The sequence below is a fragment of the Eulemur rufifrons genome, chromosome 6, assembly GCF_041146395.1.
Source record: "Eulemur rufifrons isolate Redbay chromosome 6, OSU_ERuf_1, whole genome shotgun sequence".
In the NCBI taxonomy this organism is placed as follows: Eukaryota; Metazoa; Chordata; class Mammalia; order Primates; family Lemuridae; genus Eulemur; species Eulemur rufifrons.
In genome coordinates this window covers 80,717,516-80,730,844 of record NC_090988.1, presented here as the reverse complement: position 1 = coordinate 80,730,844, position 13,329 = coordinate 80,717,516, and the positions used below count along the sequence as shown (strand labels likewise).

The following is a 13,329-nucleotide window of genomic DNA, read 5'->3' as shown; positions in this document are numbered from 1 at the left end:
AGTGGAAGAATGAAGAGATTTCACCCTTAATCCCTTCTACTTACCAACAGATACTACTTGTGCACCTACTGTGTGCTTGTTCTAGACACTGGGGAACCAAATGATTACCTGAACCCCTATCTACCCGATCCTGGAGGCCATTCTTTTTCCCACCAGAGTGTAGTGACTAGACTTATTTAAATGATTTCATGGAAAATTGTATTCCTCTATGATTATGCAAGATGTTAAAGAGATTTGCATGGGGTGAAGAGGCTATGAAAGATGGAATAATGCTTGATTTAGAAGCTTAGCAGGGAGGACCCAAGCCATTTTGCTTGATACATATATTAAAAATAACAATGGAAACAACAAAAATAATAAACAACAAACTTTTATGATAACATTTTCTGATTATAAAACCTTTTTAAAAAGTATAAAGAAGTAAAAATTATTCTTAATGTTATAAGCCAGGGATAATGACTGTAGTTATTTTAAAGTATGTTCTAGTTTCTCCCTCCCACCTCCCTCCTTGGCTGCTTCATATTTATCTGACATGGAACTTCATGAATCTATAGGTTGATGTCTTTTATCGTAGGAAAATTTTCAGCTATTATTTCTTTGCATATTGTTTCTGATCCATCCTCTCTCCTCTCATTCTTGGATGCCAATTACATGTATTTTTTTAACCTTCTCACCATATTCTCTGTCCCTTACATTTTCCTGTATATTTTTCACTTTTTTATCTCCTTGGGCTTCATTCTGATTTTTTTTTAAGTTGTATTTCATTTATTAACACTCTTCAGCTCTATTTAATTTGCTATTAGCTTATCCACTGAGTTTGAACTTTCTGCCATTATAGTTTTCAGTCCAGATTTTTCCTTTGGTTGTTTTTCAAGGTTTTCAGTTTTCTGCTCAATCTTGTCTTTTATTTGCTTGAATATGATCAACATAGCTATTTGTAAGTAGTGTAAGATAACTAAATTGCTTGGATCCTTTATAAATCTTTCTGTTGTTTGTATTTCTCTTGATTTTCAGTCTTGCCTTTTGTCTTAGTCAATTGGGGCTGCTACAACAGGATACCATAGACTGGGTGACTTAAACAACAAACATTTATTTCTCACAGTTCTGGAGGCTGGGAAGTCCAAGATCAAGGCGCCAGAAGATTCGTTGTCTGGTGAGGGCTTGCTTTCTGGTTCATAGATGGCTGTCTTCTTGCTGTATCCTCACATGGTGGAAGGAGGGAGAGAAAGTTCTCTGGGTTCTCTTTTATAAAGGAACAAATACCATTCATGAGGTCTCCATTTTCATGATCTAATCAACTCCCAAAGGTCCCATCTCCTAATACGATGATTCTGGGGGTTAGGATTTCAACATATGAATTTTGAGGGGACACAAATATTCAGTCCATTGCATCTTCTATTGGATCCTAACTCAGAAACATCACTTGGCTCTATCCTGATGACATTCCATAAGCAAGAACTTAAAAACAGATAATAGTTCTTATAGTTCCCCATTCTAAGATCTCACCAAGTTCAAGTTGCACCCACTGATTTAATTATAGCTTTTCTGGAGTCATGAGTAAGGAAATCCTACATAAAAAGTATACATCACAGGTGACCTGATTTCAGAAATGTCACATTATAAAAATGTAGGCATCTAAGAATTATGGAATTCCTCAGCCTCGGGGAACACTGAGTTTATGTGTCCTGATTTAGTTTTTCTTTAAGTCTTTTTAAAGAGCCTCCTCAGTGAGAGAAACAAAGGATCTGAATTGTCCTAAGTCTTTGTTACTTCCAAGGGCTCAAGAACTCTCCAAAGTTCCTGGTAATTAAACCAATATTAAATATAGTAGGACTATGATCCATAAGAACCCTGCATGTGGCAGATCATGGGGTGGGAGCCTAGCAGACCATGGAAGCACTTCCTTCCAAGGGGAGAAAAACCCAACTTTGAGGTTTACCTGTCAAAGCCAACGGTAGAAAGGATTTCTTGTCTTCTGCTGAGGCTGATGTGGCTGGACCATAGTTCATTTTCTCTCAGTATTCCAGGACTGGTCTTAAATATCACCCAATCTTTCTTGGCCATGAGCTCTAGCAAAGCTCAAAATGGATGGGGAACTACACTTAAATTACACAAATTATAACCCATTAATAGGCTAACTGATGACAGGTTCAAATGCCTGCCAGAGCCAGGCAGCCTGGTGGGGGCCCCCATCTAAGCAGAGTCACTTCTCAACTCCAGTTGGTTGCTGCTGTGTGGGAATACAGGCCCAGGGTTTCCAGAATGAATTGTGTTAGAAACCAGTAGTACAGATCTTTATGTGAAACCCCTCAATTTTTATGTTGGCAAGATGGCAACTAATTCCATTTTTTAAAATTTGCACCTATAACACATTGTATTTTTGAGATGATTGCAGTCTGTGGGCCCCAGTGGGTGCCCTCTGGCTTCATGTTCAGAACTGAATGAGTCTGTGCTCTAAGAAGGCAGCCCGTCACTGAAGCGGTACGGACTGCTTGCTTTCTCCGCCTCCTCCTCTCACATCATAGAGGCATTCCTAAAAAGATAAACTGGGGTTTTCTGAGTCCACTTGAAGCATCAAAAAATGCATTTCCTTCCCCGTACCATCTCAAAATTTTTAAACAGCTCACCCAGTGAGGTCTCTTTTTTTATACTTAAAACAGGGGTTTTGGATTCACCCACCAGGAAAATTGCCGATATTATATAGCCCCAAAGCACACAGAGTATCATTAAGATCATCTGCCACATGTTCTATGCACTGTCTTAGAGTAGACAAACCAGTAATTTGGCTAATTGTAGCAATCTTGCCAAGTTGCACATAGGAAAGTTATTAATTTATTTTTCATTCTCAAATATTTTAGAGGTGTTACCTGAATGGAGATTCTTTTCTTGCCTGGAGGCAAGCAAGTAAGTTGCTTGGAACGTGATTGGGACAGTTACAGGAGAAAAAAGCATGTCAAATGCATAATTGCCTTGCAGGGGGACTGTTTTATAGGGATGAGCCTAAGTCTTAGAAGAAATGATTAAGAAGAAACCAGAGACACCGATAGAGTGATTGGTACCCAAATTCAATAATTGAAGGTTGGTTTCTCTGGGGCACTCTGTTTCCTTAGGCAAGTCTCATTCAATACGGTGCCATAATCTATTTGAAAAAAATGTTACCTATCTGATAGAATATTTCCAAAATTTATCTCAAAATCCTGTCCAGTGCTCAGAATAGCTGCTGATTACTTTAAGTAGCTTATTTTAGATAACTTTAAGAGTTAAAGAGTAGAAATACCTCTGTAATGAATATTAAGCATTTAGATGGAAAGTTATATTTGGAGATGAAGGGATATTTGGTGTATCTCCACAATTATATTGTTCACTAGTATTTTTAAACTATAACTTTCAACACACTTATGTTCCTGGAGATTAAATATAAAATCTAAATTGATGTCCTATAGGCATTCTTGTTTCTCACCCGTTCTACTTTGTGGGTACAACCTATAGAGGAAACTGAGCAGTCTGGTTTAATTGTACAAGCTTTAGGGAATGAAGGAGATAATACAACAACACGGAAAAATGATAACTCTTATATAGTGATCATAAAATCTAGGTGAGTTATTTATTTTGTCCAGGCCTGCCCAGCTCTCACAGTTTGAGAAAAACATGAACAAGGTCATATGGGAGCCAGATTTGGTGTCAAATTTATTTATATAGAGAATGAAATACCTTTCAATTTAAGAATAAGTCATTAACACAAGGGGAAGACATGTCTAATACATGCATTTTCTATTATGAGATTTCTCTTGGTAATTCCCTGGAGCACCATTGTTAGCAGGTTCTGTATCAATGTGTTTTTAATTCAATGAAACGTGAAAAAATTCTATTCTAAAATTGAATGACTCAGACTTTTAACAGTTTTCCTTTTCTTTTATTTTCACTTCTAGTCCTTGAAGAAAGAAACTGCTCAGACCTCGGGGGCCCAGTCAATGGGTACAAGAAAATAACAGGAGGCCCTGGGCTTATCAATGGGCACTATGTAAAAATTGGCACCGTTGTGTCCTTCTTTTGTAACAACTCCTATGTTCTCAGTGGCAATGAGAAAAGAACTTGCCAGGAGAATGGAGAGTGGTCAGGGAAACAGCCTATCTGCATTAAAGGTAACTTTCAGATGTTCCTGAAGTCTATAGACATGTGGAGTTACTGGACTTTTTGGTAGCTTCCATGCATGGGTTTAAGCCCCTGGGAAAATACCTTTCTCTCTTAAGTTCTCCCTGGAGCTATATATAACTCTTAGGTTGGAAACCATCCTAAAAACGTTTGCTTCTTTTGAGGGGCCTCAAGAGGACCTGCTAAGCTTAGTCACGACGTCTTAAGGTGATCAAGCAGAGTGGTATAGTTATCAGAGCAGTTTAGAAAAGATGACAAGGCTGAGTTCCATATATGCAAATCCTAATACAGAATTGAGGCACTTTATAAGCATTTACATAGCTACACTTATCTACTCTCTGTGCATTATTAAGTTAGTGCGAGAAATAAAAGAACAAAATAGACACATCCTCCCTGCCAGCCTACGTAGCGGGAGGATTGAGATGTCAAGATGTTTAAAAACAAAGACAGACAGTAAGCGCTTGTACATTCAAGGGACAGTCATAGGAACAGATGAGTGGTGTAAATTCAGAAAAAGGAGGGATCAACACTCCTGAAATAGGGACAATTGTACGAATCAGGTAGGATTAGAGCCAGTCTGGAGAACTGGGAAAGATCTGTAGATGTGAAGAGGATATGGGATGATATTCCAGATGGAAGATAGAGGGGAAAAAAAGAGGTGTAGGCAGAAGCGACATAATCATGGCAAACTCAAAGTAAGGCAATCTGGGAACCTGGGAGGTAAATTTTGAGATGTAGGTTGGAACCAGAAGAAGGGAGTGTGGTACAGAGAAGTTTGAACCCTGCCCGCGGGCAGTGGGGATGTGCAGGTTCTCATTGAATTGACTGGCTAGTTTGCTTCAGGTTAACAGCCCCTCTGTTGGAGGGCAGGCCACAATGATCCGGCTGTTTACTGGGAAGAAAAGCATGTCCTTGTCCTAGATTATCCAGATAATTGCCTTAATCCTCCACTTTGCCTTCTGGGTGTTTGTCAACAAGCTGAATCCTGGGAAAAAGAATGAAAGGGAATGGCTTGTGAAAGGAATAAATCACTTTAGACTTCAGCCAGAAGCGACCTTCATCCCCACCAGCACAGACTCTGATTTTTTATTTCATTAAGTATGGGAACGGTGTCACATATGTCCTTGGAGGTTTTTGTCAACTCTCCTCTTACAAATTAATACAACCAAAGTTCTCTAAGTTGCTAATTAGATGAATGTTGGCTGCCTGATTGGGAAAGTGAGATGGGAAGGATTCCTTTTCACTTGTGAAGAAAGAGAGACTTCAACAAAATTAAACCGGGCTTTGAATTGCCCTCAAGTGATTGTTAGGGCCCTTAATTGCAGAGAAAGGACATGGGGAGTCAGTTACCGGAGACTTATCTGTGGTTGACGCTGCTGTCAGATTTCAAATGAGAACCTCCTAATTGCCTGTGTGGGCTTTACCGTAGAACCTTCATGCTGACTTTTATTCCATTTTGGTCAAGTTTGCTCATTCGGTTCACATTAACAGTTGATCCTAATCTATTAACCGCTATTGTTCCAAATCACTTAGGTGGAGCAGATTTTCAGGGGTATCTACTCCACTTGGGTTCTAAGAAGGGGCTGTCAATTTAGGTGCAAGGCAGCCAGCTATTTTGCTAAGTGAGCTGTTGAGGCTTGGCCGGTATGTCTGTCCCCTGAGAGCTTAGAGAATAGATACCTGGTGTCCAGAAAGGGTGGTCAGGTATGAATCCGAACTGAATGATGTGAACAGTGAATATGGACAAGGATTATGTAACATTATTGTTTTGGTTTTTTGTGTTTTTTGTTTGTTTGTTTGTTTGTTTGTTTTTTCCTAGCCTGCCGAGAACCCAAGATCTCAGACCTGGTGAGAAGGAGAGTTCTTCCAATGCAGATTCAGTCAAGGTGAGGTCAAAACACCTGAACTGTGCTCTAAAGGCCAATAATGAGTATTTACCTCCCATTCCCTTTCCCCTCTTGTGTTCGGCCAAAGGCAGTCCAAGGTTTCTTGGGGACATTTAGTGCTAACCAGTCAGGAAAGAATAGGGCTTGTTAGATGAAAGCTCGTTAGCCAGCTGCCTCTAGCCAAGAGGTAGCAACTGTTGGAGAGTGTACAAATTTCACTGGACCGTGGGAAAGTGGATGGTTAGTGAGACGCAAGACTTTCAGATGATCTCGGAGGAACTGGATTTGAATACTTGAGTCTTCCTGAAATTACTATGTATTTATTATGGCAGCTGCTAGGGAGATGGCATTTCTACTCGACACAGCCAGCTATGATTTAGGAAGATGATCTTGGTGATAACCAATCGGCTGACGTAGGCCGAGGGTGCCCAGGAACCAGGGATAAATGAGCAGCCGTGCGTGCTGAGGGACGTGAGCCCTCAGGTATGCCAACCTTTCTCCTGGAAACACAAAGGCAAGGACCACCTGGTGGGGAGAGGCTAGGCCCATTTCTACTCATCTCTTCTCCTGCATTCTCCTCCGCGCTCTCCCCACTCTAGCTACATGGGAATCCTTGGTTTTCCTCTGTTACTCCAAGCATAATTCTGCTTTGGAAACCTTACACTTGTGGCTCCTTCTCCCTGGAACCTGCTTCTATTGGATATCAAGCCTCACTTCTTCCAGTTCTCTGTTCAGTTTTTTCCTGACACCGAGACCTGACTGTCCCTTTACAAATAGCGAGCCCACCTGCACCCCGACCATGGAGTGGGCCCTTTCCCCAGAGTTCTCTGGCCTTTACTATGTTTCTGTTTTCATCCCTCTCCACCTGTTGTTGTCTTATGGACTTCTTTTTTTTGTTGTTGTTTAATTTCTGTCTCCTTCACCCTGCCTGAAATGTAAAAGTTACAAGTGCAAGAACATTGTATGTTTTGCTCGTGCTGAAGTTCTAGTGCCTAAAATAGCATAGTATGCACTCTGTAAGTACTGAATGAATGGATTGGGCTGATGAACAAGGTTCAAGGCCTGGGTATGCCTCCCTTTAGTGCTGGGGTGTTCTTGGGCAAGTTCCTAAACTTGCTGAGCCTGAGTTTCCTCTTGACAAGGAGGGATAATCATAGCATCTGTCTCTGGGGATTGCTGTAAGGATTAAATGCAACACTAACAGCTAATATTTATTGCATGTTTGCTTTGTGTCAGTTGCTCTTCTGAGTATTTTACAGGTATTCATTTAATTCTCACTACAACCTCTGAGGTAGATATATTATTACCATTTTTATTACAGATGGGTAAACTGAGGCTCAGAGAAGTTAAGTAACTTGTCCAAAGTCACATTGCTAGAAGAAGTGGCAAAGCCAGGATGTAAATCCAGTATCCGATTTCAGGGTCTCCTCCCTTATGTGCTAGACTTTAAACCTTACGTCAAGGCCTTAGCAAAGCACCTTGCACACGTAAGCACTCATCAGTTGTAGCTACTGTTAAAAACAGTAACGATGAATCCCAGTGACTAGAATTGATTCCAACCAAGTGATCTGGAATATTCCTAAGTCAGGATACCCACCAATCTCTCACCCCTCCTCAGACGATCTCATTCCATTTTTGTCTTTCCCTTTTCGGGCAAGGCAAGGTATTTCCTAGGGAACAATGGCAGTAGAATCCAAATTCTGCCCCCTTTTCTGATCTTTGTGATTTCCCTGGACTGGCCTCTCCACTAAGTGGGATTGACCTGTTCTTCTCAAGGAGACATCTTGCAGAGGAGCCCCTGAGCTATTCGGAAAGATCACTTCCTCCTGGGGAAGCAATCTTAACGGGAGGTTAGGGGGCAAGGTGCCAGCTTTCTCGTGTAAGTGAGAATGGAGGCCTACTTGGTTTGAAGTGTCTTTCTGAAAGGTGGGCTGTGGTCGATCTGCCTATTTCCAGCAGCCAGGCTCACCCCGGAGCCCCCAAAGACAGTGTAGACCTTCCATGGCTAAGTGAGAAGCTTGTTTACAAGTTCAGAAGTTCCCTGAACTACCGACCTGGTTACAAACATGAGCTAAGGATTTGTTCAATGAAATCAATGTGCATGGAATATTTACTCTGAGCCAAGCACTATACAGATATATAAATAGATTTCTTATGATGATATCAAACTGGTATGGTAGAGACACCAGGGTGGAAATCGTGACTGCTCAGTGCTGTCTTGGGTCCTGTCTTACTTTCCTGTGTGCCCCTGAGCACTCCCACTTACCTCTCTGGGCTTCCGCTCTCCAGCTCTCTGTTTATTAAATAGGGATGAAAACATAGATTCCTAAAGGAATTCCACCTTTTCAGTTGACAATCACTATGCACCAATATAAAATAAACACAAGCTGAAAATGTGTGCACAACTTCCCCAAGAATCCCCAAGTTGTCCGTGGGGGCTTCAACTTCAAGGCTCATTTAATATCCCTCTTCACATTTACACACAATGCGTCATATTTCTCCCAATCTATGTGCCCTGAAAGTTCTATTCTCTGAGGCGTGCTAATTACATCTGCTAATTGCTAAATCAAGCTACTGTATCAACACAGTTTAGTTCGAGTCAATTCCTAATATTGCCCCATTATGATAACGTTTAGAGAAAAAAATACGCCTGGATTTCTCTCATTCAAATTAACTCCCTTTTCTGTTTAATGTTGCAATTAATTTGTGTGTATGTGTGCATGTATAACGTACCTTCAGATAGCAGCTATTATGCCAGATATTATTCTCTTTGGTTAAAAGCTTAAGCAGTTGGAATCATGCCAAAAATAGAAATGGAGGCATAAAATGAAGATTGAGGTGTGCAAGAGAATTTGCTCAGTAGTAGAGATGAAGTGTGCATGTGAGTAAGAGAGAGAGAAAGACAGAGACACAGAGAGAGAGATAGAGACAGAGAAGGAGATAGCCATTTTTTTTTCTTCTTCTGTAACCAAATATCTACATGGGGCTTGGCATAGATGCTAAAGGAGTCACAGTGACTTTCTCTGGCCTCTCACTCTGCTCTTTCTTTGGGCCCATGTGCCTGATCCAGGGAGACACCATTACACCAGCTATACTCAGCAGCCTTCAGCAAGCAAAAACTGCAGGCTGCCCCTACCAAGAAGCCAGCCCTTCCCTTCGGAGACCTGCCCACCGGGTACCAACATCTGCACACCCAGCTCCAGTACGAGTGCATCTCACCCTTCTACCGCCGCCTGGGCAGCAGCCGGAGGACATGTCTGAGGACTGGGAAGTGGAGTGGGCGGGCCCCGTCCTGCATCCCTAGTGAGTCAAGTCTCATCCTTGGGCTGGAGCATCTTCCATATTTCTTGGCTGCCTGTGCAAAAACATCATCCCTGTGGAAGACTTTTTTAGGAAAGGCTCTTTGTCCAGAGGAATGGGTTGCCAAAACTTTCCCTAATTTGGTGATGTCTGAAATTCCACAGTTAGTTTCCTTTAGCTTAAACTTACTACCCAGGAAAAATGGACTCTTTAAGTTTTAGAGGCATACTTTCTTGTGGATGGCTCCATCATACTTACTTGGAGAAAAGAGAGAAAGAAGTCATTAAACACCAAGTGAGGAAGGGGTTAAAGGTGCCAGAGGGCCCCAAGTTGCATCATCTTGGCTACTTTGTCTAAGCCCCAGTTTTCACATTCATCATCTGGTGATATTAATTGAGTAATTGTTATTAATTAAGTAATGAGGTATTAATTACCTCATAAGGTTATGATGATTACTGAGATAATATGTGGAAGTATCTAGAATAGGGGCTTGCACATACTAAGCTGCCATCCCATCTTCTTTTTGAAAGGAGAAAAGTATGGTGGAGTTCATTGTGGTCATGTTTATGATTAGTCATGATATTTTGAGTCCGTTTACGTACGTCATCTTCAGTCTCCTCAAGAACCCTACAGAACAATTGTTATTACTCTATCGGTTTTACAGGCAAGAAAACTGAGGCTCTAATAGATTAGGCAACTTTCCCAAAGTCCTACTGATAGTAAGTGCCTGGGATTGAAACCCAGGTTTCATTTGACTGTAAAGCCTCCAATTTTAATTCTGGACTTTATAGCCGACCACGTCAAGGGTGGCTGATTACTATTTAGAGTCAGGAAAAAAACAGGTTAGGTGGCTTAGTGGTCATCACACCCCTGAGGTCCGCCTTTCCAGATTTGTGCCCTCCTGGTTGAGTGCAAAACCCCCTTCGGATGGGACAGTCTGAGTTTATCTTACTAAGCTCGTACTTTCTCCCTAGTCTGCGGGAAAATCGAGAACGTCACTGCTCCGAAGACCCAAGGGATGCGCTGGCCGTGGCAGGTGGCCGTCTACAGGAGGACCAGCGGGGTGCACGATGGCAGCCTGCACAAGGGAGATTGGTTCCTGGTCTGCAGTGGCGCCCTGGTGAACGAGCGCACCGTGGTGGTGGCGGCCCACTGCGTGACTGACCTGGGGAAGGTCACCTTGATCAAGACAGCAGACCTCAAAGTCGTCTTGGGGAAATTCTACCGGGATGATGACCGGGATGAGAAGACCATCCAGAGCTTGCGGGTAAGAGGGCTACGACTTAGAAACTGAGGCTCTGGCTCAACAAACTCCAAGCACAGGAGAGCAGTGACTATGCCAGCCCTGTCCCCTTGGGAAGTCAGTAGCCAGCCAGCCCAGAGCCTGGCACATAGCAGTGCCCAATGTTTCATATTGACAGATACTAGACAGGGGCATTAGAAAGCCTGTGGACTCTTTTTTTCCTTTAATTATTTTACAAATAAGATAGAGACAAATATCTGTTATTGTGGCCACCAAAAGTTCATTACCTAAGAGTAAAATACACATGAACTTCTCAGCGTAGTATATACCATAAGTTGTAACAAATTAAAAATTAGAGAAATTATTTGTTTAATGGCTGGCTCTGCCTAAAACCACTGGCTCCACGGATGTTGTGATTTGTCACTGTGCCCTCACAGCCTAGCACAGTGCCTGGCTCAGAGTAGATGATTAATAGATATTTCTTGGATGAAAAGAAAGTTAATCACTTGTTATGTTTGGGCATTGTCCTAGGTAGGCTTTGAGGACATAGAGAGGTTTTATCCAAAGTATTCCTAACCAGTTTACAATATACTTCTCTTTCCCTGCCTCCCTCCCTCTCTTCCATTCATCCACTCTTCTGTCTGTCTATCTATCCATCCATCCATCTATCTAACCATCCATCCACCCATCCATCTGTCCATCCATCTACCCATCCATCCGTCCATCCATTGTTGAGCTCCCACAACATACCGTTCACTGCAAATAGATACAGAACTGGATGAGGCATGGTTTTTCTCTGAAGAGTCCCCAGTATGGTGGGGAGGACAGACCAATATACCATAATCAGTGTGACATAAGAAAGGCCCCGAGGAAATTCACCCAAAGGCAGTGGAAGTAATAGAACATACACATAAAAAATGACAAGGTATCATAGTTGTTAGCTCCTAGAGGTCCTCGTCAAAGAGCATGACCAGCAAGGAATGGGAAAATCATGGAAGGATTTTGTGGAATCCTTGTGGAATGTTCTGGGTGTAGCTCTATCTTGCTGGCTTGAAGGTAAATGAAATGTTTACAGTGAACCAGAGGTTGCAAGCTGGCAGCGTGTAGGGGTTTGTGCCTTGATGATGCTAACGCATTTATTTGCCAACATTTAAAGATCAGAATATTGTCTATCCGTTGTGTTTGTAGATTTCTGCTATCATCCTGTCTCCCAACTACGACCCCATCCTGCTCGATGCTGACATTGCCATCCTGAAGCTCCTGGACAAGGCCCGCATCAGCACCCGCGTCCAGCCCATCTGCCTCGCCGCCACTCGGGACCTCAGCACCTCCTTCCAGGAGGCTCGCATCACCGTGGCCGGCTGGAACGTGCTGGCGGACGTGAGGAGTCCCGGCTTCAAGAACGACACGCTGCGCTCGGGGGTGGTCAGCGTGGTGGACTCGCTGCTGTGTGAGGAGCAGCATGAGGACCACGGTGTCCCAGTGAGTGTCACCGACAACATGTTCTGTGCCAGCCGGGACCCCACCGCCCCTTCCGACATCTGCACTGCAGAGACTGGGGGCATTGCGGCTATGTCCTTTCCGGGACGAGGATCCCCTGAGCCACGCTGGCATCTGGTAGGACTGGTGAGCTGGAGCTATGACAAAACTTGCAGCCACAGCCTCTCCACAGCCTTCACCAAGGTGCTGCCTTTTAAAGACTGGATCGAGAGAAACATGAAATGAGTCAGCCACAGAAGCATCGAGAAGCTTTTCCGTGCATCCATCTGTATGCATGTTGTTACACGAGGCAGTGCGGACCTGAAGTGTGATTTTGCCCATGAACTTGGCTATGCTGGGGCTTTTGATTTCAGGGACAAAACTCAGTAGTGGGTGAGTAGAGATCAGTTTCTGGTAGGCCACTGCCTCCCTGAATGCTTGGACAACCGTTTGGAAGATACCAGCACTCGTAAGAACTGAGTTTCTTCAAAGAAGACTACATGAATAGAAAAGAAAACCTCCCCCTTCAACTCACCTGGTGGCCATTCCCACCTTTCAGTGATGCGAATGTCATGGTCAGCTCTGGTAGAGACAGGGTTGATCTGGGCAGTTCTGGGCATCATGAGGTCTCTTTCCGGGCTCCAGCCAAACCCAGTTCCAAAATTCCTGCCTGCGGGACAGCCCAGGGCTTGGGTGTGACACATGCTTTTGTGTACGTGGCCACAGGACAGTCTGGTCCTTTCCCATCCCAATCTCCTGTGCACATTTTAATAAAACAAGGTTACCTTCTGACCTATAAAACACATGTGCCAGGCTCTTATTCTGCATGCTGTTTCTCTGAGCTACGTGCATTGGTTTCAGGGCAATGGCTTGGTGATAGCCCTTTAAAATAGAGGCGATGGTTGTATTAATAATTCTCAAGTAATGGGTACGACAAAGTAAGTGTCATCTTTTCAGTACCAGCCCTTGGAGCTTGGAGGGTCATGGGCTGGGGGAGGAGGAACATGGGTGTACTGAGATAAGGTGCCAACAGAGGGAAATACCAGGGGTAGGATGATTTCTAGGGTTACCTCTTGTTCTCATCTTCTAGATCCAGCACAGAACCCTGCTTGGAAGCTCTATCAATCTTCATGGTCTGTTTTTCCAGCATCTGAATTGGAGGCACATATTTACTCACACTCGATTTAGATAATACCAAGAAACTGAAGCTTCACTTTTTCTATAATTTACATGGTTTTCCTCTGAAGCGCCAGCCCCACCTCCCACTGG

The 13,329-nt window shown here is 43.1% G+C and overlaps 1 protein-coding gene across 3 annotated transcripts in view; it reads left to right on the top strand.

Annotated features, from left to right (window-relative positions):
• PAMR1 (peptidase domain containing associated with muscle regeneration 1) overlaps window positions 1–12,861 on the top strand; it is a 73,382-nt gene extending 60,521 nt beyond the window's left edge. For 2 of the 3 annotated variants that reach the window (XM_069469821.1, XM_069469820.1), the window contains 5 exons: window positions 3,930–4,142; window positions 5,972–6,038; window positions 9,109–9,341; window positions 10,313–10,605; window positions 11,770–12,861. In XM_069469821.1, the coding sequence (XP_069325922.1) occupies window positions 3,930–4,142; window positions 5,972–6,038; window positions 9,109–9,341; window positions 10,313–10,605; window positions 11,770–12,306 (1,343 nt within the window). In that variant the 3' untranslated portion in view covers window positions 12,307–12,861. Of the gene's footprint in view, window positions 1–1,102; window positions 1,154–3,929; window positions 4,143–5,971; window positions 6,039–9,108; window positions 9,342–10,312; window positions 10,606–11,769 lie in introns of all 3 variants that reach the window. The other variant, XM_069469819.1, reaches the window with a different exon arrangement.
• The last annotated feature ends 468 nt before the right edge of the window (window positions 12,862–13,329 follow it).